At 48.3% G+C, this 24238-nt stretch overlaps 1 protein-coding gene across 4 annotated transcripts in view; it reads right to left on the bottom strand.

Annotated features, from left to right (window-relative positions):
• The window catches only part of SYT17 (synaptotagmin 17), a 147873-nt gene that overhangs the window by 11903 nt on the left and 111732 nt on the right, over window positions 1-24238 (bottom strand). For 3 of the 4 annotated variants that reach the window (XM_019921898.3, XM_019921901.3, XM_019921900.3), the window contains one exon: window positions 18157-19531. In XM_019921898.3, the coding sequence (XP_019777457.1) occupies window positions 19335-19531 (197 nt within the window). In that variant the 3' untranslated portion in view covers window positions 18157-19334. Of the gene's footprint in view, window positions 1-8; window positions 175-18156; window positions 19532-24238 lie in introns of those variants that run through there. The other variant, XM_073792265.1, reaches the window with a different exon arrangement.

The raw sequence follows: 24238 nt of genomic DNA, 5'->3' as shown, positions 1-24238 counted from the left end.
CCACTCACCTGTGGATGGAGGCCAGTTTGGCGGACTTCCTGCCGATGGAGAACTCAGAGCAGTAGAAGTCAGCCTCGGCCCAGGTCTTATTGAGAGGGAAAAATCTATAGCAGTGGCCTTTGAACTCCATCCAGAACAGTGGGCACAGGGAAGCCTGGGGCAGCTCTGGCATGGCTGGGGGCAGAGAGAATACGGGTTGGGAAGAAGCTTGGCCGTGCAAACGTTGATGCTATGACATCTTTTTAAGAATGAAAGTAAAAAGTGTCGCCTTATGATTAACGCATACCTAAAGTTTACAAAATAATAAAAGTAATATGTGCTCATTATAGAATCCTTGGAAAACGTTACTACATTAGAGTGTTTTTCTCCTTGTCATGTTGAATGTAAAGATTTTTTTAAAAATGCAATTGCGATTTTATTGACCATACACCCCTGTCAGTATTCTGATTTCTAAAAATTAAGAGTATAAGCATTTCCCCTCATGTCATTATAAATTTTTGTAAACGTTGTTTCAAATAGCTCTTTAATATTCCCTAGTGGCCCCACTAGAGGTTATTTAATCATTCCCCAATTTTGGGATAATTAGATTGTTTTCTCTTTTTAAAAAACAATTAGAAATAATCCTGAGATGAAAAGCCTTGCGCATAAAGCTTTTGCAGCATTTCTGATGATTTTCTGGGGATAGATTTTTAAGGCTTTGATACAATTTGCTAAATTACCTCCTGAAAGCAATTTATACTCCCACGGTGATGTCTGAGAGTGCCCATCGCACAGCGCCCTTGCCTGCGCTGAGTGTTACCACTTTAATGGCAATCTTTGCAAATTTTATAAGCAAAAAAATGGCATCTTATTTCAATCTGCACTTCTGGGCTGTCTGGTCAAGGTGTATATTTCCCTACTGTAGTCAAGACTACTTATATCTTTAGCCCGTGGAACTACTGGGGTTCAGGATGTGTTCTTAATTCTGAAAAGGGACAAACAAAAACCCCATGTTTGAGACACTAAAGTTCTCCAAAGTCTCAGCCCCTCTGGAGACCTCTTAGCATATACTTTTTTTGGAAACCACGATTGAAGATGACTGACTGGGGGAGAAAGGCATGCTGAGAACCTGCCTGGAACTCAGCTGGGTGGCTCATCTGTGACAGCAGGCACCGGGCAGTGGTGAACTTGTTAGACTGGGACCCAGAAGCCCAGGTCCCAGCTCCAGCTCTGCGCCTGACATGCCATGTGATGCTGGTACATTCCTTCCCTTCTCAGCTGTCCGACTAGAAGATCTTTGGGGTCCCTTTTGTGACGCCCAGGGGTGTGAAATCTTGCCTTCAAAGCCACTGTAATAGCTGGCTGGGCTCATGAATAAGGAAGTAGTGGACCACCTTTACTGAGCATTTATGATGTGTCAAGCACGTAGAGGGAAGCTGAGACTTAGACAGGTTAAGTGACTTGCCCAAGATCATCCTGCTGGTAGTAGGCAGAGTAGGGATTTGAACCCAGCCCTCCTGACACCAAAGTCTTTGATTTTAAAATGCACATGATACTTCATCATGGGAAACCAATAGGGCTGAGCATGGTTAATCATGTGTTAGCCCCTACTTCGTCAGGTTGCTAGGCCAACTAATTGGGTCAAATAAAGTCACCGAGTGCTTGGCATGTACGCATGCTCCGTAATAGTGTGATTATTAACGATTAGCTCAGGGTTTCATCACTGAGGTTAATGGGCTTCAGGGGTCCAGTGAATCCCTCGAAATTAAATGCAAAATCAGAAGTTTGTATGCAGGTATGTGCACACACGCATCTATATGAATTTTTCTGGGGAAGGAACGGGACAGTTGCTTTAGTCACTAGAGCTATGCTGGGACTTCCCTGGTGGTCCAGTGGTTGAGAATCCGCCTTCCAATGCAGGGGATGAGGGTTTGATCCCTGGTCGGGGAACTAAGATCCCACATGCCGCGGGGCAACTAAGCCCGCGTGCCACAACGAAAGATCCCGTGTGCCGCAATGAAGATCCCGCGTACCACAACTAAGACCTGAGGCAGCCAAATAAATAAATAGATAGAATTTACTTTAAATAAATAAATAAAGCTTTAAAAAAAAATAGAGCTATGCTAAGCAGGCAGCTTCCATCTGGGCTACCTGTCCCTGATGAGAGCCATTGGGCTTTCCTGTTTGATCAGAACCAGCCCTTCCCCCATCCTAGGCAGCTGCGCTGGTCAGTCCTGCCTTGTCCCACCTCTCCCCACCAGTCCCGGCCAACCGTCTTTCAGCGTTTGCCAGTATCCAAACTGGAGCCAGCTGGTTCGGAATTGGCTCTCTTAACCCTCCCTTACATGGCAAAGGGAGAGAACTCTTGCTTATGGAGTTAGGGGGCTCAGGACCTCGGCCCTTCCCTGTTCCCTGCCCCTCCCCGGACTTCGGTCTCTTCCTTTCTCAGTTGAGAGCATTGGTCTAGGAGGATATCGCCTCGATGCTGAGAGGGCTGAAGGACTCCTTGTGATGCTGGGCATTGCTGAGCTCCCTGTGGGGACTTTTGCCCATTCCTTCCACACAAAGAGATTCGGCTGGATCATTCCCAGGGGTCTGCTTTTGGAGCAGTTCCCCCTTTGCATGGATGAGCAGCAGCAAATCATTTCCATCTGCTTTCCACCCATCACTTGTAACCCAGGACACTCATTGGTGAGAACGTGGCCACGTCTGTCAGGTGTTGGCTGGAATAGTTAGCCCAAGAGTATGATACTTGCTGGTGCTAAACCACTTTCCCCACTCTCACCCATCCTATAATTATCTTGCACCCTAACTATTCATATTAGAGATGGAAGTAGGGGATGTAACCACCCCAGTTTGCCCAGGACTGTCCCAGTTCTAAATCTGAAAATGCCACATCCCAGGCCCCCCTAAGTCGATCACCCTGGAGCACTGGTTCTCAACCAGGGGTGATTTTGATTCTCAGGGGACATTAAACAATGCCTAGAGACATTCTTAGTTGTCAAAAATAGAAGTGGTGGTGCTATTAGCAACCAACGGGTAGAAGCCAGACGTGCTGCTAAACGTCCTACAATGACCAGGACAGCCCCACAGCGAAGGGTTTTCTAACCCCACATGTCAACAGACTCCTCGCCCTAGATGGAAGGCAGAACTCCAAAATGTAAAATAACCCCACAGGGCAGCACCACAAAACATCACAGCAAACGTCCACATGTCTCAGCCTATCTGTAGTTTCTTTAACAAAAATTAAGCCACACAACCGATTAGAAGTAGAGTTTGTGTTATTTTTCTAATTTTGGAGTTAAAATATATAACTGTTATAAACCCATGGCTTAAAAGCCCCGGGGCATTGCTAGAACTCTGTGTTTAAATTTAATGGTACAGACTTCACCAAAGGATGCTGCAGAGGCGAAGTCTTGCATTTCCTCCCTGAGTTTGGGATGAAGCTGACAAACTTCTTCATCATCTCTCTGACAGAGGGAGGACCGCCCCCTCCCCACTCGGCGCATCCTTTCCTGTAAGGTGGGACTCTTCACGGGTCTCCTCTCTGTGAGAGGGTCCGAGTCCCATCACTCCCTCCCCGGTGTGGATGTGAAGCCCGAGCTTCTGTATTAGGGAGGCTGACACCGCACCCAGCGCTCTGCCGCGCGTGCGCCCACTGCTTTGGTTTCCATCTCTAACTTTGTTTCCCGCCCCTGGTCGCCCTCCTCACTTTCTTGGAAGCCCAGCTTAATTTTCAAAGGATGTTTGTAAAGTTTATCTGTATTTCTGGATGTCTATAGTGGAGACGTTTTCTGTTCTCTAATTTACCATAAGGTCTGATCTGGAAGTTTCCACCCTCGTTGTCCTCTATCTCTTTTTCTTTTCCTTCACTTAAAAAAAATAATAAACTTTTTATTTTCGAATAAATTTAGATTTACAGAAAAGTTGCAAAAATATTATACAGAGTCCCTGAATAAACTTCATCCAGTTTCCCCTGATGTAAACTTCCCACAGTACATTTGTCATAACTAAGAAATTAATAAATTTAATAAATTAATTAATAATTAATAAAATTAATAAATTTACTCTTCAGTAAACTACAGGCTTTATTCAGATTTCACCAGTTTTTTCTTTTTCTGTTCCCAAGATCCAACCTAGGACACCCCATTACATTTGCTCTACCTTTGTGATTTATTTGATATCAAATATTATAGTATAGCTGTCTTGATTAAAGCTACTGCTCCTTTCTTTCCCCAGAAAAATGCACAGTGTACACACATACACAGACACACACACACACGGCATACGAGATCTTAGTTCCAGACCAGGGATCGAACCCGTGTCCCTGCAGTGGAAGCGTGGAGTCTTAACCACTGGACCACCCGGGAAGTCCCATACACACACAGTTTTGATTAGACAAAACTGACAAGAATTGGCTGGAACTGACCAGAATTGTCTAGCATTGTTGGATATTTGCCCCAAATCATCTTTACCTCCTCTCTTTCCCTCTACGCACATAGAATCAATTTTTAAGTCTTGTTTATTCCATCTCCCAGCACCTTTCCAATTCCTTTCTTTCTTCCTTTTCTTCCCTCCTCCCTTCCTTCCTTTCTTCTTTCCTTCCTGTCTTCCTCCCTCCCTCCCTCTCCCTCCCCGACTTCTGTCTCTGTCGCTTTCCCTTCCACATTCTTCCTCCCCCGTCGTCTCTCACAGAGACCTCCTCAATTGGCTGTTCTTCCTGCCTTATCTCACCTTCCAAATCCAGAGGGATCCTTCCAACACCCTGATCTCATCTCACCGAAGCCCTCCAGGAGTGCCCATCACCCTCGGGAACAGGGCTCCCACCTGCCCCTGCAGCTTATCCCCTGTCGCTCACAACATGCTCCAGATTTGCTTCAGCTCTTGCCATTTCTCAAAGTGTGTCCAGATCTTTGCAGATACTTCCCTTGGCCTGTCTTCGGCCAATTCGAGTTTCTTCTTTGAGTCTCAGCCACGTGGTGGCTTCTTTAGGGAAGACGAGGTAGGAGCCTCTCTAAGAGCTCCTAGAGCCCCTCATCCCTCCTTTCACACATCCCCGTGAATTCTTGTTCAGTCTGGCCTCCCCCTGCACAAGGTCTGCCGTGATCATCTCTCTCCCCAGTGCCTGGCACATAGTAGATGTGCAATAACTAGTTTTGAATGACTAAATGCATGCTAGGAAATCAAATGCTGCTTCTTGGGGTCAACTGCCCCTTTTGGGGGACAGTGGTGAGAACGGTGTGGGCACCGCCCATGTGCCCTGATGCCTCCAACCTGGTGTATCTTGACTCTAGGATGGCGTGCCTGGACTTTTCTAAGTCAGCACTGAAGGCAGTTGACTGACCCTGTTTTTCCAGATTACTTAGCACAATGACTGCTGTTTGGAGCAATACCAGCATCACCAGGGAGCTCGTTAGCAATGGAGAATCTCAGCCCCCACCTTCCCGCCCTTCTCCCCACCCCTGGTCCCTTTGATTTTCTCCACTGAGCAAGCGGTGGTTATGGATGCCTGGGGTGAAACATACCAGAAAATAGGGCTGTGACAGGTCACTGCTCAATTACTCCCCTTTCCACCTGGGCAGGCAAAGGCTTTTAATTGGGAGGATCTGGGAGGCAAAAAGGAGCCACTCGCTTGCACTGGGATGATAATGAACTCCACCCTGCCTGGCAACCCCCTACCTCCTTTACCTCTGGGATTTTAGAAACAAGGATTAGACTGAGGACTTTTTTCTTTCTGTTTTTTTTTTTTTTAATTTATTTATTTATTTGTCTGTGCTAGGTCTTAGTTGCAGCATGCAGGCTCTTAGTTGCCGCACACAGGATCTAGGTTCCCTAACCAGAGATCGAACCTGAGCCCCCTGCATTGGGAGTGTGGAGTCTTAATTGCTGGACCACCAGGGAAGTCCCTTAAAGGACTTTCATCAACCTGGAACCCAGAGTAGCCTTTGCTAATTTGTGTCTCTCTGGTGAAGAGATCTCTATAGCTTTAGAGCTTGACACTCAGGTAGTGATGGTGACATTACAACCAGGGCCAACCCTACTGAACTTCCGTCTGAGCCAGGCGTTGTGTCAGGTGCTTTGTACATTTCAATTCATTTGGTCTTCATACATCCTACAAGGTAGGTACCATGATCATCCCCCTTTATAGATGAAGAAACCAAAGCACAGAAAGGTTGAGTAACTTGCCTGAGGTCACACAGCTACTAAGTGGCAGAGCTGGGTTTGGAAGCCAGGCTGTGTGGCTCCAGACCTAATTTAGAGATTCCTGCTGCATTTAAGCCCATTTCCTTTGGTCTCAATCTTGATGGTCTGGTTCTTCATTCATCCCCTTATTCATTCAACAAGTCTTATTTGAGCACCTACTTGGTCTCAGGTAGTTGGCTATGTGCTGGAGCTACTGTGGCCTACACAGAGGTGACCTCTGCCCTCATGGATCTTACACTCTCTGGAGGCTGACATTAAGAAAAATAAGCACAGAAATAAAATGTCATTAATATGCAATTAATATGGATTTCTGTCATGCAGGCAAAAACTTGAGGGAGCAGCGCTCAAGTTATTTTGGAAACTGGTCATTTGTTTGCCCCTTTTTTCTCCCTAGTTGAACTGGTGGCCACCCCAACCCTGCCTTCAGGGTGTCCACTGGTGACTAAGACAGGACACCAGAGTGAGTCCCCTTCCGGATGGGGAAAATAAAGGTGTTGCCACAGAAGCACCCAAAAGTGGCACATAACCCGGATTTGGAGATCCAGGAGGCTTCCTGGAGGGGGTGATGTGAGACCCCCACTGAGAACTGAAGGATGAGGAAGAGTCAGAGGAAGAGGGTTCCAAGTGGAGGGCACAGCACGTGCAAAGGCCCAGAGGCATGAGAGAGAAGGGAGCATTTGGAGAATTGCAAAAGGTTCAGCCTGGCTGGGAATTTGAGGGAGGGTTGAGGCTGGAGGTGACGGAGGGGAGGGGTGGAAGCGGGGGAGGGATGCACAAAGCTTGTTGCTCTGGAAACCAAGAGGCCAAACAACAAGGTATTTTACTTCAATTAGCAGCACCAAAGGCCCCCAGGGTCTCCCAGCTGGGGTGGGAGTCAAAGCCTTTGGAAGCTCTGAGCTTGTTAAGGAAAGAGGACATGCCACCGGAGTTCAGGACTTGTTTTTTTAATCTCTCTCTTTTTAAAAGAATAAATTGTCACCTTCCCACACGATCTGGCTGCTCGCTCCCCTGGCCCCAGTCCAGCTGCCCACAAACACACTACACTGCCTCCTCCTGCCCAGATCAGCCTTGAGAGCCAGCTGGGAGTGGAGGGGGAGGCTCTGGGGGCCACATTGGCGGCCTCCCCAGCGCCCGTCACTACTGGGCCCCAGATGTCCCAGGGGGTCGGAAGTGTCTCCCAGTGTCTGGGAAGGTGGCCACTGGGAGGTCTCAGTCACCTTCATTGCCTGCTGTCTCCCTGGTCCACACATCCCACCCTCAGTGGGCCCTTCCCTGTGAGCCCTGGCTCTGGGGTGCAGAACTGCTGGTCCCAGGTCTCTCATGCCTCAGCTTTGCTTTCCCTCCTTCCAGGCTGCTTTTGTGGTCACGTGATACAGAGGAGACAGCACTGGGTGATTTTCTGTATTGCTCATAACAGTGGCCATTCATTGCGTAGTTAATATAACCGTCGGGACCAAACTGGGAGGCGTATCTGTATCATCCCCATTTTATAGGTGCAGAAACCGAGGCTCAAAGATGTTAAGTCACTCACTCCCACAGCTAGCAAGTGGCAGTGTCAGGATGAGATTAAGGTCTGATGGACTTGAAAATTCCTAAGCACTACAGTGCCTCCAGAAAACATCTTTTTCTGGTCTTGGTTTTCTCATTTGGCAAGACAAATATATTAAACACCCAATTTAACAGCATTATGGACTGAATGTTTGTGTGTCCGCCTCCAGTTCATATGTTGAAGCCCTACCCCCCAGTGTGATGGTATTTGGAGCTGGGGCCTTCAGGAAATTAGGGTTATATGATGTCATACGGGTGGACCCCCAGGATGGGGTTAGTGCCATTAGGAGAAGAGGAGAGACCAGAGCTCTCCTTTCTGTGGCCATGTGCAAGCCAGGAAAAGAGCTCTCACCAGGAACTGAATTGGTCAACACCTTCATTCCAGAGTTCCCAGGCTTTAGAACTGTGAGAAATAAATTCCTGGGGTTTAAGCCTTCCAGTCTATGGTATTTTTTGATAGCAGCCTGAGCTAACTAAGACCAACATAATTAAGTAATAATTCAATGTCTCCTGGGTGCTTATTTGGCTTGAGGTCTGTGCCCTCAAGTTGCTCACAGTCTGGAGGGAGGAATGCATAGTACACATGGCAATGAGTCCTCATATACTAAGGGACATTCTAGAAATAGGCAGAGGGCTCTGTGACCATAGAGGAGGGGTAGGGAATGGGTTAGAGTGTCCAGGCGGGGGTACTCTAGGATCTGACTCTATGATACAGACTGGTGGGTGGGGAAGGGTGTACTCTAGGAAGTAGGGACACCAAGTTGCCCAAGCCTCTGTGCTCCAGCCTCAGAGCTTAGACCCTGGAGTTAGATGACTCCAGTTAGAAACTCACCTCTTTGTGCCTCAGTTTCCTCATCTGTAAAATGGGCATGATGATAGTGCCTACTTCACAGGGAAGCCTGTGCCTGGCTTATAGTAGGTGTTCTAGTAAACATGAGATGTTACAACAGAAACAGCCTGGGCCCTGGAATAATCCTGGTGCTGAGTGCACAATGCCAGTTCCTTGGAGGGGAGAGGAAGAGGCTATGGAACTTGACTGATTCTCCCTTCCCACCCCTGAAGCCCTGCAGAAGCAGGCCCTGAGCATCAAAACGTTTTGCTAGAATTTCCTTTGCTGTGGAAAGTTCTTGGGCTCAGGAGCCAGGGAAAGGAAACTTTTTTATGGTTATGGTTGAAGAATCATAACAGCAAATATTTATGTAGTTTTACCAGGTGCCAGGCCCTCTTTTAATCACTGAATATTTGTTAATCCGTGTAACCAAAGTGATCAAAGCCAGGTTCAGAGAAGGGTTTTAGGAAAAGGATCTAGTCTGGCTAAATCCTTCTCAGTCTTTCAGAAGTGTCTAAAGGTTTGTTTCCAAAGCAGATCTAAGGGTATGGCTGGGTTGCACTATTTGCGTATATTTGCATGTTCATGAAAGGTCCAGAGCAGTGGGATGAAGGATGGAATGACCCTGTTCTGTTTTGTACCTAAAGGCTCGGGATGCAGGAGAGGAAGAAGAACCAGGCCCACTGTCACTAAGGAGGGCTGTGGTTGTGCGCCCACCTTCATGGTCTGCCAACGGCTCACCAAGACCCCAGATAAGGCTTCCCTAGGCACACATCAACACGCACACTCACACGCACACACACACCCACTTGACACACGTACACACACTTAACTCACACGTTCTCTTCTGCATTGAAATCACTTTCCTCTAGCAGATTTATCCACTCAGGCTTGAACTGGGCTTTCTGCTGGACTGGATGGATGATGACCTTGGCCAGATTATTGGGCTTCTGTAGGCCTCAGTTTCCACAGCTGTATTGTGGAAGGATTGGGCCAAGTGGATTTCCGGGACCCTTCCTTCCAACTCCAACTCTGAGGTCTCCAAAGTTGCTGGGTTGGAAGGGATCTCAGTCTCCACATCTGTAGAGTGGGACTGAGGCATGGGGCTAGATGTCTGGAAGTTCCTTTTTGAAGGCATTTTGTCACAGCAGAAAACTGTGTCTCCTGGTCAATTCTATCATAACATCAACAACCACAGTGGCAGAAGTAGTAAGGTAATAAGCCATTTTTCAAGTGCTTTCTATGTGTTAAGTGTTTCACTTGCATGATCTCATTGAAGATTCCCCAAAACATTTGATGGACACCATTATCATCCTCACTTTCCACAGGAGGAAACCTGAAGCTCAGAGAAAGGTCCCATGGTCACAAGCTAGCGAGAGAGAGAGGACTCCCCGTCGCTCCCACTCTCAAACTCAGCCTCAGGACTTTCCTCTTATGCTGGGCAGAAAGGCAAGATCTTGGAACACACAAGTATCTTTCAAGGATATTTTGTCCAACTTCCCTCCTGCTCACCCATTGCACGGATGAGGATACTGAGGCACAAGAGCAAGCAGGCAAAGACACTGTTATGGACTGAATGTTTGTGTGCCCCCCAGATTCCCATGTTGAAGCCCCAACACCCAATGTGATGGTGTTTTCATGGGGTCTTTGGGAGGTGATTAGGGTTAGATGGAGTCATGGGGCCCCCATGATGGGATTAGTGCCCTTGTAAGAAGAGGAAGAGAGACAAGAGCACTCTCTCTCTCCACCATGTGGCTACTTGCAAGCCGGGAAGAGGGCCCTCACCAGGTAACGGATCAGGTGGCATCTTGATCTTGGACTTGTAGCCTCCAGAACTCTTCCTGTTGTTGAAGCCACCCAGTCTACGGTATTTTGTTATGGCAGCCTGAGCTGACTAATACAGACACTCAGAGAGTTTATGGCAGACCAGAGCCCCTGATGCTTGCCCAGATGAACTGACCACCCTTTATCTCCCATCACTAGGGTTACCAGATTAAAAAAAAAAAGAATTCCCAGTTAAATTTGAATTTCAGATAAACAAGAAATAATTTTTAGCATAAGGTATGTCCCATGCAATATGCGAGACACTTACAGTAAAAAAATGATTTGTTTATCTGAAATTCAAATTTACCTGGACAGCAGGTATTTTATCTTTCAATCTTATCACCCCACTATTTAAATTCCCCTCAACACTGTAACTGCCCAATAACATGGCTTTATGGGGACCTTACAGATGTTTTATTACAGTGTTAGTTTTATTTTAATGGGGATAGAAACAGTATCTCTGCCATAGAGTTTTTGTGAGGATTAAATAAATCCATATGTAAAAAGTGCTTAAAACAGTGCCTGGCATATAGTGAGGGCTACAGAAGTATCACTTGTTGTTATTGGTATTATTATTATTATAGCTTTTAAACCATGTTTGGGAAGAACCCTCCTGGTAGAGGTGACAGGCACGATCTTCCACCTTGAAGGGACTGAAGGACTCAGGATTCTTCCTACCCCAGTCAGCACCCTAGCCTCCCTATTGCAAGTGAAGAAATTGAGCTCATTTGAAGCCCCGCGTCCTCCAAGTGGGACACTGGGAGGCCACATGCCCGAGGCTGATGGAGCCCAATCCTTGGGGACACTGAATATCCGCAGAGCTGGGTGTCACTGGGCCAGGCCGCCAGGGAGGTCACTAGAGGGACAACTATGTTCTCCTGCGTGCCCAGCTCCCTGGGAACAGCTGTCACAGCCAAGGTGGGACCGCGGAGCCCAGATGCCAAACCCCTAACAAAAATACCATCTTCAGATCTTCCTGTGGTACCAGGCACTTTCCGCAGATGATCTCATCTCCCTTGCACGGTAGCCCCAGAGGGTGTCACTGTGACCACCGTTTTCTGAAGGAAACTGAGGCTCAGAGAGGTTAAGAAACTTGTGCCAGGTCATACAGCTTCTAAGATGCAAAGCTGGGATTTATCACCACGTCTCTTTGCGTCTGGCCCTAGCACAATGCGCATGAGCTGGAGGGAGAGCAGCTGGAGGGGCTGTCAGGAGGCTCAGCTTGACCCCCCAGCATTCCTTGGGTCAGGCAGGCCTGCAGCCCAGGCAGCGAGGCCTCATTGACAGCTCAAGCATTTGCGGGGTGTCCTCCTCTCCTCCCGACCCTGGCCCCGTGCTCACCTGGGCTGATATTGATGTCCGTTTGCGGAAAGGCCTGTGCGGAGAGGAGGGTCAGGACGGCCGTGGCCCACAGTCCCCACCTCTGCATCCTGGGCCCCGAGAAAGCCACCTCACGGCCTGAGCAGAGGAGAGAGGCCCTGCCGTGGGAGCTCGGGTCCGGACGGCTCTCCTGCCCAGAGCTCAGGAGCACTGGGTAGACCCCAGTCTCCTCCCCCGCCCCTCCCCTGACTCCTGTTTCCTCCCTGCACGGCCGCGGCCAGCTCAGAGTGACAGCCTGAAAGCCGCCCCTGGCCGGCCCCCTTCGGAGAACTCAGAGGAAGCGCAGCCCTGCTTCCGAGCCACCAAGTGGCCTTGGGCACGTGCTTGCCTCCCTTGAGACTCTGTAAGATGGGACAATAGCGGCGCGCACGTCCCCGCCTGGCACAGCAGATAAAGCATCTCGGAGCTCTCGGAGGAAATAGTACCAGAAGGTAAAAATACAAGTCAGCATCTAGGGCAGAGGCCTCCTGGGCCCAAGCGAGCTCACCCGTGGATGTGATGTGTTGGGTCCATGCTGTGTTTTAAAATTTCTAAAAATTCGTTGTCAGGGTGTAAGATCAGGAGATTTTAAGTATAAGTCGAGATTTCTGCCTCTGCTACGAATCTGAAGATCTGACAAGAATTAGGCCTCCTTTGCACATGGGAACAATTACGCGGAGCTGAGAAAGGGCTCCCCCTGCAGGCGGGGCCTCAGTGCTTTGGCTCAGCGGAGCCCCAACGTGTCGGCCCAGCTCCAGGGCATTGGATTCCCCGCAGCGAGGAGGAAGGGCAGGCCCGTCATCTCCTGCAGGGTCTCTTGGAGGTTAAAGGATGTGCCGGTAGAAGGTTCTCGACACAGAGGAAGTGTTCACCAAAAATAGGCAAACGTTATCATTAGTGTACAGTTCTAGCGTGTTCAAACTTAAAATAGATCCGCTGGTGTTTCATTGGAATCTCACTGCATTTATGAATTGATACCTCTAAAAATCAGTCTTTGTGTATCCTCTGCCTCTCTGAGCCTCACTTTCCTCCTTTATAAAATAGGGGATAATAACAGTACCTACCTCACAAAGATTAAATGTAATAATTTGTAATACTTAGCGTAGAAGCTGGCTAGTAGTAGGTGTTGAATACCTGACAGCAAATTTTGCTATGATTGTCATTGATCCAGTGCAGGTCTTTTCCTGGCTTTCCCTGCACACTCCCTCCTTTCTCTCCCGAAGTGCTCAGCCAGGTGCCCTGACACTTCGTGTGGCTGGCATTCACAAGGGCTCAAGCGTGTCCCAGTCGCTCACTTTCTCTCTGGAACACCTGCCGCTGTGCCTGCGAGGAATAAAACTCGTGCCCATGCAGCGTGTTTTGCCGGCCCACATGGGGCTGAAAGCCTGCCAAGGCCTGACTCAGGCTACGAGCACAGCCCAGGCCCAGTTTCAGCCATGGTGTAACTCCCGTCTACCCGGTGTCTCAAAGCTTTGCGATGAGGCCCCCCAGAGCATGCGCACTTATTTATTTATAAATGACATATGTTTATTATATAAGTGATGTGCATCGTGTCTGTTATAAAACAGCCCTCCCCCAAACTGAGTTTTTTAAAAAGTTGATACAAACTATAAAAATGGAAGAAAGTTGGAAGGCTTTCTCCCCACTCCCCATCATCTGGTGTGCTGACTGTACTTAGAGGCCCCTGCTGTCACGGAAATCAAACACCCTCTGCGTGAACGAACCAGGGGGAAAAGGAGGGTCGTCAGACACAGGCCGCTGGAAATACTTTTGAAAAGCCTTTGATTTGGCAAATAAACCTCCTAAATGACCTGTGTTGATAATACAATATGTGATGGCTGGAGGTTTGGGTAAGCTGGTTCATGCCCCCTCTCTGGATGGAAACATGTAAAGTATTTGTGACACGCTCATTCCCAAGTGTGGTCCACGGACCAGCAGCATCGGCATCTCCTCGGAGCTCGTTAAAAATGCAGAACCTCAGGCCCCACCCCAGGCCTGCTGAATCGGAATCTGCATTTTGACTAGATCCCCAGGGAGTCATGTGTACATTAATGTTATGAAGCATTGCTCTAGATGGGGGTAGGCAACGTTTCTAAAAAATTCTATTTTTTAAAAAAATAGTTTGTATTTAAGGCGTACAACATGATGATGTGATATACATATATATAGTGAAATGATACCACAGTCAAACTAATTAACATATTATCTCCTCACAGGGTTACCTTTTGTGTGTGGTGAGTGTCCCTGAAATCTACTCCTTAGGAAATTTCCAGTGTTCAGTACAGTGTGATGAACTACAATCATTATGCTGTACCTTACATCTCCAGACTTACTCAGCCTACACAGCAGCAACTTTAATTTTTTTTCTGTAAAGAGCCAGATAGTAGTGGCTTTGCAGCGCACATGGTCTCTGTCACAACTCTGTGAAAGACTTTAGGAATGGGTCTGGCCAGGTTCCAATAAAACTTTATTTACAAAAACGAGCAGTGGGCTGGATTTGGCCCACGGGCCATAGCTTGCCACCCCTTGCTCTAGACCTCAAGTTTACTGGCTAGGAAATAGACAATTTATTCACTTAACAAATAGGATCTTTGTGGCCATTTGGAGGTTGTAGAGGTCTCTCTGTAACACAGTATGTATTTTCTGGGTTCTTAAAGACATTACTCTCCCCCCCACCCCCACCCGGGCCCATGCGTACACACACGCATACACACACTGTGCTCATGGTGGCCTGGGGGTTTGGTGAAGATCTATTTCTTTCTTCTTATCATCTGTCTGCCTATCTATCTATCTATCTCCTTTAGTTTCTTAGCTTTTTAAAATTGTCATTTATTTACCAGTAAGTAAAACAAAGTTCCCTTCCCCTCACCACCATCATAAAAGGGACAATAGAGGCTAGTTTATTTCATACCTTTCAATCCAGGCACATCTGTATCTATGTTCAAATTCCAGACCTGCTTCTGTGTGACCACACACTGATTATTTAATCCATCTTAGCTTCAGTTTCCTCATCTGAAAAATGGGGACAAATCAATACTTTTCCTCATACAAGTGCTTAGAACAATGCCTGACCCATAAATGCTCAATATATGTTAACCACCATTACATCACTATGGAACCTTCAAAAAAACGGAATAGGAAGGTATAAAATTGAGAAGCAAAACCACTTCCCAAAAGTTAACCCCTGCAACCTTCAGGGCAATGTCTTCCAGTCTCTTTTCTAGACATAAGTTTTAAATTTTTACTTAGTGGTGCTCATTCCTGGATTCTTTTAAATGGTATTTTTGACCATGAAAAAAGAAAAGGTATCCCACTGGCGGTGGAAGACAGGCCACCCAGAAAAGAAAGGAACTCTTCCTCTTTCCCTGCAGTGATTCCCAGCTTTCTGGGAGTCAAGTATCAGTACCCAAAACAGCTGTTCCTGGTGCCCTGGGAACCAGCACATCTGGGCAGGGCTGGGCAGAGGTCATAGCTTCTGTCAAGTCCCAGGGGTAGACTGGAGTCCTGAGGGGATCTGGAGTCCCCAGAGATGAGACAGCTCAAGATGGGCCCTGGGAAAATAGATGCAGATTTAAAACTTGACACCACCGCTTCTCCTCTACCTCCTTCCTTTGAACTCAGGTCCCCGCACCCCAGAGGGTGTGTAGGTGGCCCATGCATCTCCTTTCTCATCTCCTGGCCGAGGAGAAGGAGGATGCTAACTAAACCGGGCAGGTGGCCCACAATAAGGCACCTGGGGTCCAGGTTTCTATAGAAACCAAGTCATTTCTTCACCTTTCAACACATTTCCCTCATCACCTGACAAACTATCCTTGGAGACGTGGATGGCTCTGACATCTGTGCTTCTGCTGTTCTCTCCAGTCACTCAGCAAACATTGCCTGATGTGTGCCCAGTAGGAACAGCCATCAAGTGCTGTGTGTTAAGCCTTTGCAGGCATTTATCCCGGCTAACCCTCACGTCACATACAACCCTATGGGGTAAAAACGGTCATCCTATTTTCAGATGAAACAGCCCAGCAGAGCGGTCAGCCACACCAGCTCTATATGAGTTTGTTAGGGCTGCCGTAACAAAGGACCACAAACTGGGTGGCTTAAATAACAGAGCTTCGTAGCCTCATAGTTCTGGAGGCCGGAAGTCTGAAGTCCAGGTGTTGGCAGAGTTGCTTCCTTCTGAGGCTGGGAAGGAAGGAGCTCTCCTTGGCCTGGGTCTCCAGGCCTCCCTCCTTGCTTGTAGATGCCGTCTTCCCTCTGTGTGTGTGTCTCTGTGTCCTAATTTCCCCTTAATATAAGGACACCAGTCGTATTGAATTAGGGCCCACCCTGATGACCTCATTTAATCTTAATTGCCTTTAAGGAGCCTACCTCCCAATACAGTCCCACGCTGAGGTACGGGGGGTTAAGGCTTCATGAAGTATGTGAGCTTGGGGGGAGATACAGTTTAGCCCATACCAGGCTCTAGAGTCAGCTGGGCCTGGGCTGGCATTCTAGCTCTAATGCTCGCTTGCCACTCAATCCCAGGAAACCTCGGCTTCCTCATTTATAAAAGAGGAATAAGAACACCTCTCACGTGGGGTGCTGCATGAGGACTAAATGAGATGCTTAGCACTTGGCACGGTGCCTAGTCAGCCCTGTGGTTATTGTAAATCAGGGGAGCAGATGCTGGGGATGCCCCACGCCCAGCCCTCGGCCACCTGAGTTCCCCCGATGCTGAGGTGGGCTGGGCCATGCAGAGGGACGGCTCACTTGCTCAGGCACATGCCCCTCATTCTCTGCCCGGGGAGTTCTCGGGGCTACCCAAGCTGGCTCAGCCCACACAGGACAGTCCTAAGTTGCCAATCACTGAACGCCTCCGGGGCTGTACCCTCATGCGCTGAGAGACGAGGCGCAGTAGTTAAATAGTCCAGCTTCCCCATAACGATCATTCTCAAGCGTATTCTACGTGGGCCCCCAGCACGACCGAGCCCCAGCTGCCCACCATGCCAGTTAAAGCAGCCTTTGCCTTTCTCCTTCCCCTGGCTTATCCTTCCATTTGTGCTCCCTGGGCTCACCTCCCAAATAAACCACCGGCAGCCGAGTCCTTGCCTCAACGTCGGCTTCTGAAGTGCCCAATGTAAGGTAATGAGGAAACTGAGGCCCAGAGCAGCTCCGCGGCTTGTGTGAGGGCACAGGTAGGGTGTGCTGGGCCTGGGGTTTGAACCATGGCCTCTCTGGATCCAAAGCCCACGGGCCCAATCACCGTATAACCTCATCTCTGGTCCTGAATGCCTGTCCTGTTTCTGTCTTTCCTCATTCTGTTTGTTCTCTCATATTTTTATCCTCTTCTGTACAACCACAGGAAGGAAGCCATTTTATAGAGAGGGAAAAGTTTCTCCTTTTGTCTCCTAACAAACATAACCTAACTCAACCTCCCAGCCTTTCCCCCTTGACCTTCATGCCATCTCCACTCCAGAGTGAGAGACACCAGAGGGACCCACGAGGGGACCCTGCAATGCCCAATGTGGCCAGAAGGGGTGACGCCATCTCAGCCCACAGGGGGTTACCTAGGTCAAGCCCCTTTTATTGGGCATGGCCAATAGAAAGCTAAGTAGCCATGGCTCTTGCCCTGAACAAGCAAATAGTTTTATAGAAAAAAGCATTACTTTCCTCCCCTGGAAAATGGGGATAATAATAGCTTCTTTGTCAAAAGGTTGTTGTGAGAACTAAACAAGACTGTGCAGGTATTGGGCTTAGCATACAGTAAGGCCCCAAGAGTTAAATAGAAATATAAGCTTCTTGTGGGGAGGACAGGAAGCAGCCGTCATTTCTGTCTTGGAAAATCAGGAAGTGGTAGTTTAAGCTGGGTCTTGATGATAAGTATGAGTTGGAACTTAAGCTGCTGGTATCCATGACGCTCACCGAATGGGGAGAGCCTGTCCAGGAGACAGCACGATCAACAAAGCCCTGATCACTTCATCTGAGGCCCTGGATCCAGCTATGCCTGAAGCCAGGACTTCCTTCGTTGCTTAAACTATTTTGTGTTAATTTCCTGTTGCTTGCAATGGGAGGGACCTAACATAAATCCTCGTCTTCTCTTTGCACGGGTTCTCCTGTCAGTCGTCAGATGAATATATCTTAACGTTTCGACTGTTCTTCCTTCCCAGACCACACACTCATCTTACCAACAATGTCCAGCGTGACCGGTTGTCTGGTTATACCCACTGTGGCCCTCGAGTCTTCCAGCTGAGGCCGTAGGTCTCATGGGACAGAGACAAGCCATCCCCGTGTCTGGTCTCAATTCTGGGGCCACAGAATCTGTGAGCATAATAAATACCAGCGCTCTGAGCCGTTGGGATGACGTGTTACACAGTGGTAGGAACTGAAACACCCTCCTACCCTCCATGCCCATGTTCACGAAGAAAAAGATAACTCAAATGCATGGCACAAATAGATAATCTTTAATGTCAATAAATAGCTCCCCATTATACCAGACAATAGGCTGTGGGAAAAGATACAGAAGCATCAACAGAGAGAGAGATCTATTCTAACTACACTAATTTCTTAGCACGAGAGAGATGACTTTGGTTCACACACAAACACAGAGCGATCCTCAGGGTGTGACGAGGAGGGGTGTCGTCTTGGATGGGGGCGTGCAGCAGCCGTGGTGGCCGTTTTCTTCCCTGTAACTGTCCTTTGCCGGTCTTCTGTGAGTCGCAGTCGCCATGATTCGGTCAAAAAACGTTACTTCTGCTCTATCGTATTTTATTTACTTGACTTACACACACGCTACTGTTACTGAAGGTGGGGTCTTCACAGACAGGAGGGCGCTGGGTGAAACTTCACTGACGGGCGAGGCAGAGAGAAGGGAGTACTCAGGACTGAGGTCCCGGCCCAGCACCTTGCTCACTAAGGGGACACACAGGCACACACACGTGCTCACCTGAGGGCACACACACCAGAACGTCCACATACATACCCACAGGGAGTCCCCAGAAGAAAAGCTACCACAAGGACGAGTTCAATTAAGCCAGGAGCGCCTTCTTACACTGGAATATTTTTTGTTGCCGTTTGGTTTCTCCAAATAGTCTAATCTATTTATCACATCTACTAAAGAGAAGACAGAGTACTTAACACTTTTGGGGAAAGGTACCAGGTTTGAAGAACCCCTAGGAACAGCAGCCCATTCAGAAGTCACCCAGTGGGTGTGCCTTTTGGGCATGGGGGGGTCAGGCCTCCCAACACTGGCCAAACTCTTGGAAAATTTTGTCTCAATGGAGGTTGGCACCTTTGGGGAGGCCCTTCCTCTGGCCTGAGGTTGAAAGTGCATTTTGGGGCAGGGGGATCCACGAGAGCAAGCACTGCCCGTAAGTCTCGGAGCGGAGCCCACTCAGCTCATGACCTATGCGTGGGAATTCTGGCAAGTTCGCAGGCCTCGCTCCTTGAGGGCGGCCAGTTTGTGATCAAGAGTCAGCTTCCTTTCGGTTCTGAGAGGAGCTGTGTGTGTGGTGAGGAGGGTGTGTGCAGATGTGGATGTCATAGTATACATATATGGCATATTTTTTGTCCTAAGTTTTCTTCCTTTTTTCACAAATGAAAGCTGCCTTCCCCGCAGCCCTCAGGTCACCTCCAGCGAGGCAGGGGACACACGGTCACACTCGGCCCGGGACCGCAGGCTGTGCCACTGCTCCACGGCCGTGCGGTGGGCACTGAGCATCCGCCGCCAGTGGTTGGATTCTGAGGGGCCCGAAGAGTACTGGCCGATGACGATCCTCCCGATGAAGTCGTTGCTGCTCTTCATGTTGTGGCCGAACACTAGCCAGAGGGGCGAGAGGAGGAGGGGGCAGGACGGGAGGCAGGAGCAAGACAGAGGCGTTAGTCTCCATACTCCTCAACTGCAGGTGCGAGGTCCTTGTTCTCAGGACACTTTTAACCATGAGAATTCCCGGATTCCCTCATCATCCTCCCACGAGTCCCGTGGCTGCAAATTTAAGCTTCTGACTCATAGACTCACCACACTGTCCTCAGGGCACTACAGCCGGACAGTCCTGGTGGAACTGCCAGCCACCACTGGAGTCCAGCTGAGCACTTAAACCAGGCTTCTCAAGCCCGGCACTGTTGACACTGGGGCCTGGATAATTCTTTGTGGGGCATCCTGTGCACTGTAGGATGTCCAGCAGCACCTCAGGCCTCTACCCACCAGATCCCAGTAGCACCCACCGCCCCCAGCTGTCACAACCCCTGAGTCTCCAAACATGGCCTGGTATCCCCAGGGGGTCAATTCATCCCAGATAAGAACCACTGGGCCATGGGGCCAGACATCCTAGGTGAATCCTGGCTCTGTCATTCAACAGCTCCGAGACCCTGAGACAAGCAAAGGAGCCCCTCTGGCACTCAGTTTCCTCCTCGGTTACACAGGAATCTTAACAGTACTTTGAGAGCTTTCAGTGAGATAATGCACACTGTGCCTGGCACTCAGTAAGTGCTCAATAAACACGACACTGCTCTTTCGATCCTCAATTTCTACCTCTTGACCTTTTACAAAAGGGACTTAGGCAACAGAGGCAAGTTTCCTGAGAGAAAGGGCTCCAGCAATTTCTCCTCCCCTTGTTGCACTGCATGTCTCTTTGGAAGGCTGTTAATTCCCATGCAAGCTTAATTTGTGTCTTTCAAGCCTAATGAGATAGTTAGCTTGATTTATCTTTCCAGCCGAGTTCTGCCTAATTCCTTATCTGCATGTGGGTAGTCCAGGCATGCCATCTCACTACCGGGGAAGCAGGCTGTGTCTGTGTTACAAATGAAAGACTACAGAAAGGGGACCATCACAAATTCACCCAGCGTGAGCAGAGCACAGGCAGGCTGGATCCCAGGAGGGATGCCCATTATCAAACAAACCAGCTAAAATATGCAGCCCAAAACAGAGCTTGAATGCTAACAAATCTCTGTTTCCCCCTGTGGGGCTCACATCAAGAAATCCAAACGGGGGCTTCCCCGGTGGCGCAGTGGTTGATAGTCCGCCTGCCGATGCAGGGGACGCAGGTTCGTGCCCCGGTCTGGGAAGATCCCACATGCCGCGGAGCGGCTGGGCCCATGAGCCATGGCCACTGAGCTTGTGTATCTGGAGCCTGTGCTCTGCAACGGAAGAAAAAAAAAAAAAAAATTCCAAACATAAAAATATGGGGAAAAAAAGAAAAGTGGAAAAACAAAAACAAAAATCCCATCGTCTTCAAACCCAAAAAAGACCTAGAGTGAACCAGGCTAAGTGAAACGCTGTGCCATCTCCATCAAGAGTGTCCCGTACCTGTCAGCTCCATGAACAAAAATTGGACCATGTATATTTTTTGTACATTTGGTAAAGTGTTCACTATGCATAGGTAGACCTTATTTATATGAAAATCCCTTACGGAAGAGAAAAATTAGGAAAAGAATCTTTGCTTAATAAAGGAAATTGCTGAGAAGCTCTCTGATGCATCTTAAAAAAAAAAAAATCTTTTTTGAATAGGTAACATTCAGGACTCTTGAACTACACCTAGTGGGCAATGTAAGGTTTAATTTTCACCAAATGAAAACAAGTTACCAGAGTCCCCTTCCCCGTGGGCCTCAAATCTAAAGTAAGACATTAGGAGACCATTTCAGGCCCCATTTGGTTTTCTTTCCTGGGGGCAAAATGTTCTGTCTTCCTCTGCCTCTCCAAAGCTCAAGAATAAAAATGCACAAACATCCTAGTCAACAGGTGCAGGTTTTGCTTCCTTGGCAAGTGGTCCTAAGAAAGGAAATCTCAAAGGTTCTCAGGCACTGTTGGTGAAAGAGGAAGCACGTTCAACTTTTGGGGGAGGTTCACAGTATCTGCTCAGAATAAGAATGTCATTACTCCAGATCCAGCAATTCTACTTCTAGGGATCTGTCCCATAGAATTATCTGCACAAATGGACAAAGATAAACACCCAAGAATTATCCACTGTAGCAGGGGTTGGCAAATTAGAGCCCTCAAGCTAAATCTGGTCTGTACCGGTTTTTTGTAAATAAAGTTTTACTGGAACCCAGTCAAACCCATTTATTTCCATAATGCCCGCAGCTGCTTTTGTGCTACAGCAGCAGAGTTGAGTAGCTGCAGCAGAGACTGTGTGGCCTGCAAAGCTGAAAATCTTTGCTAGCTGGCCCTTTACAAAGAAGTTCACCAACTCCTGCTCTAGAACATCATTTGTGAGAATGACAAATGGAAATAACAAAAACACTTCATGACGAAGTGTGGCTGAGGCTTGCTGGTACCCTGCCTGCCCCCTCAGCCCACCCCAGAGGCTACCCATAGCTTCTGTTGCTGGCATCCTACCATGAGCGCCCGGTGCTCTCTGCCCGGGACGTGCCAGTGTATGCCGACAATGTGACTTTCGGTAGGGGCCTTGGACCACTCAATAGAAACTTGACCTCTGAAAAGGCTGGGGACTAGGGTCAATCCAAATCCTAGACACCGAGGCTTCAGTGCTCTTCCCCGGTTGGTGATCCTCCGAGCATGCTGCCACACATCATTACTGGGAGAATGAAGTGCTGTCCATACACAACTGGACACTCACGGCCGGTCTCTCCTGGACTCTGCCTTCTGCTGATTTGGGTCTGTACCCTTTCACTTCAATAAACCATAACCAGGAGTATAACAGCTTTTCTGAGTTCTGTGAGCCCTTCTAGAGAATCACTGAACCTGACGGTGGTCCTGGGGCCCTCCCGAGCTGCAGTTACCCACGCATCAATCGTCCTTGACTGGGGGCTTCCCTGGTGGCGTAGTGATTAAGAATCCGCCTGCCAATGCAGGGGACACGGGTTCAAGCCCCGGTCCGGGAAGATCCCACGTGCCGCGGAGTAACTAAGCCCGTGCGCCACAACTACTGAGCCTGCGCTCTAGAGCCCGCGAGCCACAACTACTGAGCCTGTGTGCCACAACTCCTGAAGCCCGCGTGCCTAGAGCCTGTGCTCCGCAACAAGAGAAGTCACAACAATGAGATGCCCACACACCACAATGAAGAGTAGCCCCCGCTCGCCACAGCTAGAGAAAGCCCGTGCACTTCAACAAAGACCCAACACAGCCAAAAATAAATAAATAAGTAAATCAATCAATTAATTAATTAAATAAATTAAGAAAAAAATCGTCCTTGATTGGCCTGCCTCCCTTCCTGGTCTCACTTCCCCAGCCTCTTGTTGGTGTTTCCTGGGATCACCTTCCTAGTAGCCTGCTTGCACCCACGTCCTTGTCTTAGGACCAGATTTGGGAGCACCCAAACTAAGACTGGAGAGGACTAATTATGAGTTTTCTTCTATTGCGGTACGCGGGCTTCTCACTGCTGTGGCCTCTCCCGTTGCGGAGCACAGGCTCCGGATGCACAGGCTCAGCGGCCATGGCTCACGGGCCCAGCCGCTCCGCGGCATGTGGGATCCTCCCGGACCGGGGCACGAACCTGTGTCCCCTGCATCGGCAGGCGGACTCCCAACCACTGCGCCACCTGGGAAGCCCAAGAGGACTAATTAAATAATTTCTGATGTGACAACACCATGGAAACCAGAACCATGGTAAAAAATGAGACAGACCTATATATACAAGATGGAAACATCTCCAAGACATATTGCTAGGAGACAAAATCAAGCTGCAAAACAGTATATGTAAACACAATCTCTTTTTGCTTAAGAAAATGTTAACATATAGAATAGAAAATAGTATCTGGAAGAATATTCACAAAATTGTTAAGAGTAGCTCTCTCTAGAGAGAGGAAACAGAGAACTTGACACTTTTTCTAATTATTATATAAGTATGTACAGTTTGAACTTCTTACTAGAATATATTATTTTGGAAAGAAAACAAAGGAAAAAATAAGTTCATATTAGAGAATCAACATCGAAATTACCAGAAGGGGCAGAAGGATGAATGGAAATCTGATAGCCTACGTTCCTTATCCCAAGGTGCAAAGTAACTTGGCTTGGTAAATCACTCAGCACTTGAAAGGTGGTCGCTCCTCAGTGATTCAGCCCTTCTGATGGGAAGCAGTTGCTGCTATGGCCATCTGACCTAATTGGCAGGCTTTGGGACTTGCAAATCACTGGGTAAAGTTATGGCAATCTTAACAGTCTTTTAAAAAACATACATTTAAAATGCAAATTATAACAAGCTGAATAAAACCAATGACTTCTATCATAAAATTTGCCTGGGAGAGTATCAAGATTTGCCATCACTGTAAATGCTAGGGAGTGTGAGAATAGGGAATTAAGACTGGATATTTATTGAATCCAGAAAGGGGCTCAGAGACAGGAGACCAGATACCCCTGACCACTCCACTTTGTAGACAGGGAAGCCAAGTCACTGAGTAAGCTGGTGAGACACTCGCAGTATTTGCAGCAAAAAACCTGTAAAGGAAGCAAATTCCTCATAACTAGATCCCTACATTTCTCCTCTTTAGAAACAATAACATCTAGGAATTTTGTTGTGAGGCACCCCAAATATCCCCACTGGCTGTTATGGGGGACTCGTCTTACTGCAGT

The sequence above is a fragment of the Tursiops truncatus genome, chromosome 15, assembly GCF_011762595.2.
Source record: "Tursiops truncatus isolate mTurTru1 chromosome 15, mTurTru1.mat.Y, whole genome shotgun sequence".
Taxonomy (NCBI): Eukaryota; Metazoa; Chordata; class Mammalia; order Artiodactyla; family Delphinidae; genus Tursiops; species Tursiops truncatus.
The sequence above is the reverse complement of the archived record's forward strand: the minus strand, read 5'-3'. Positions and strand labels throughout refer to the sequence as shown.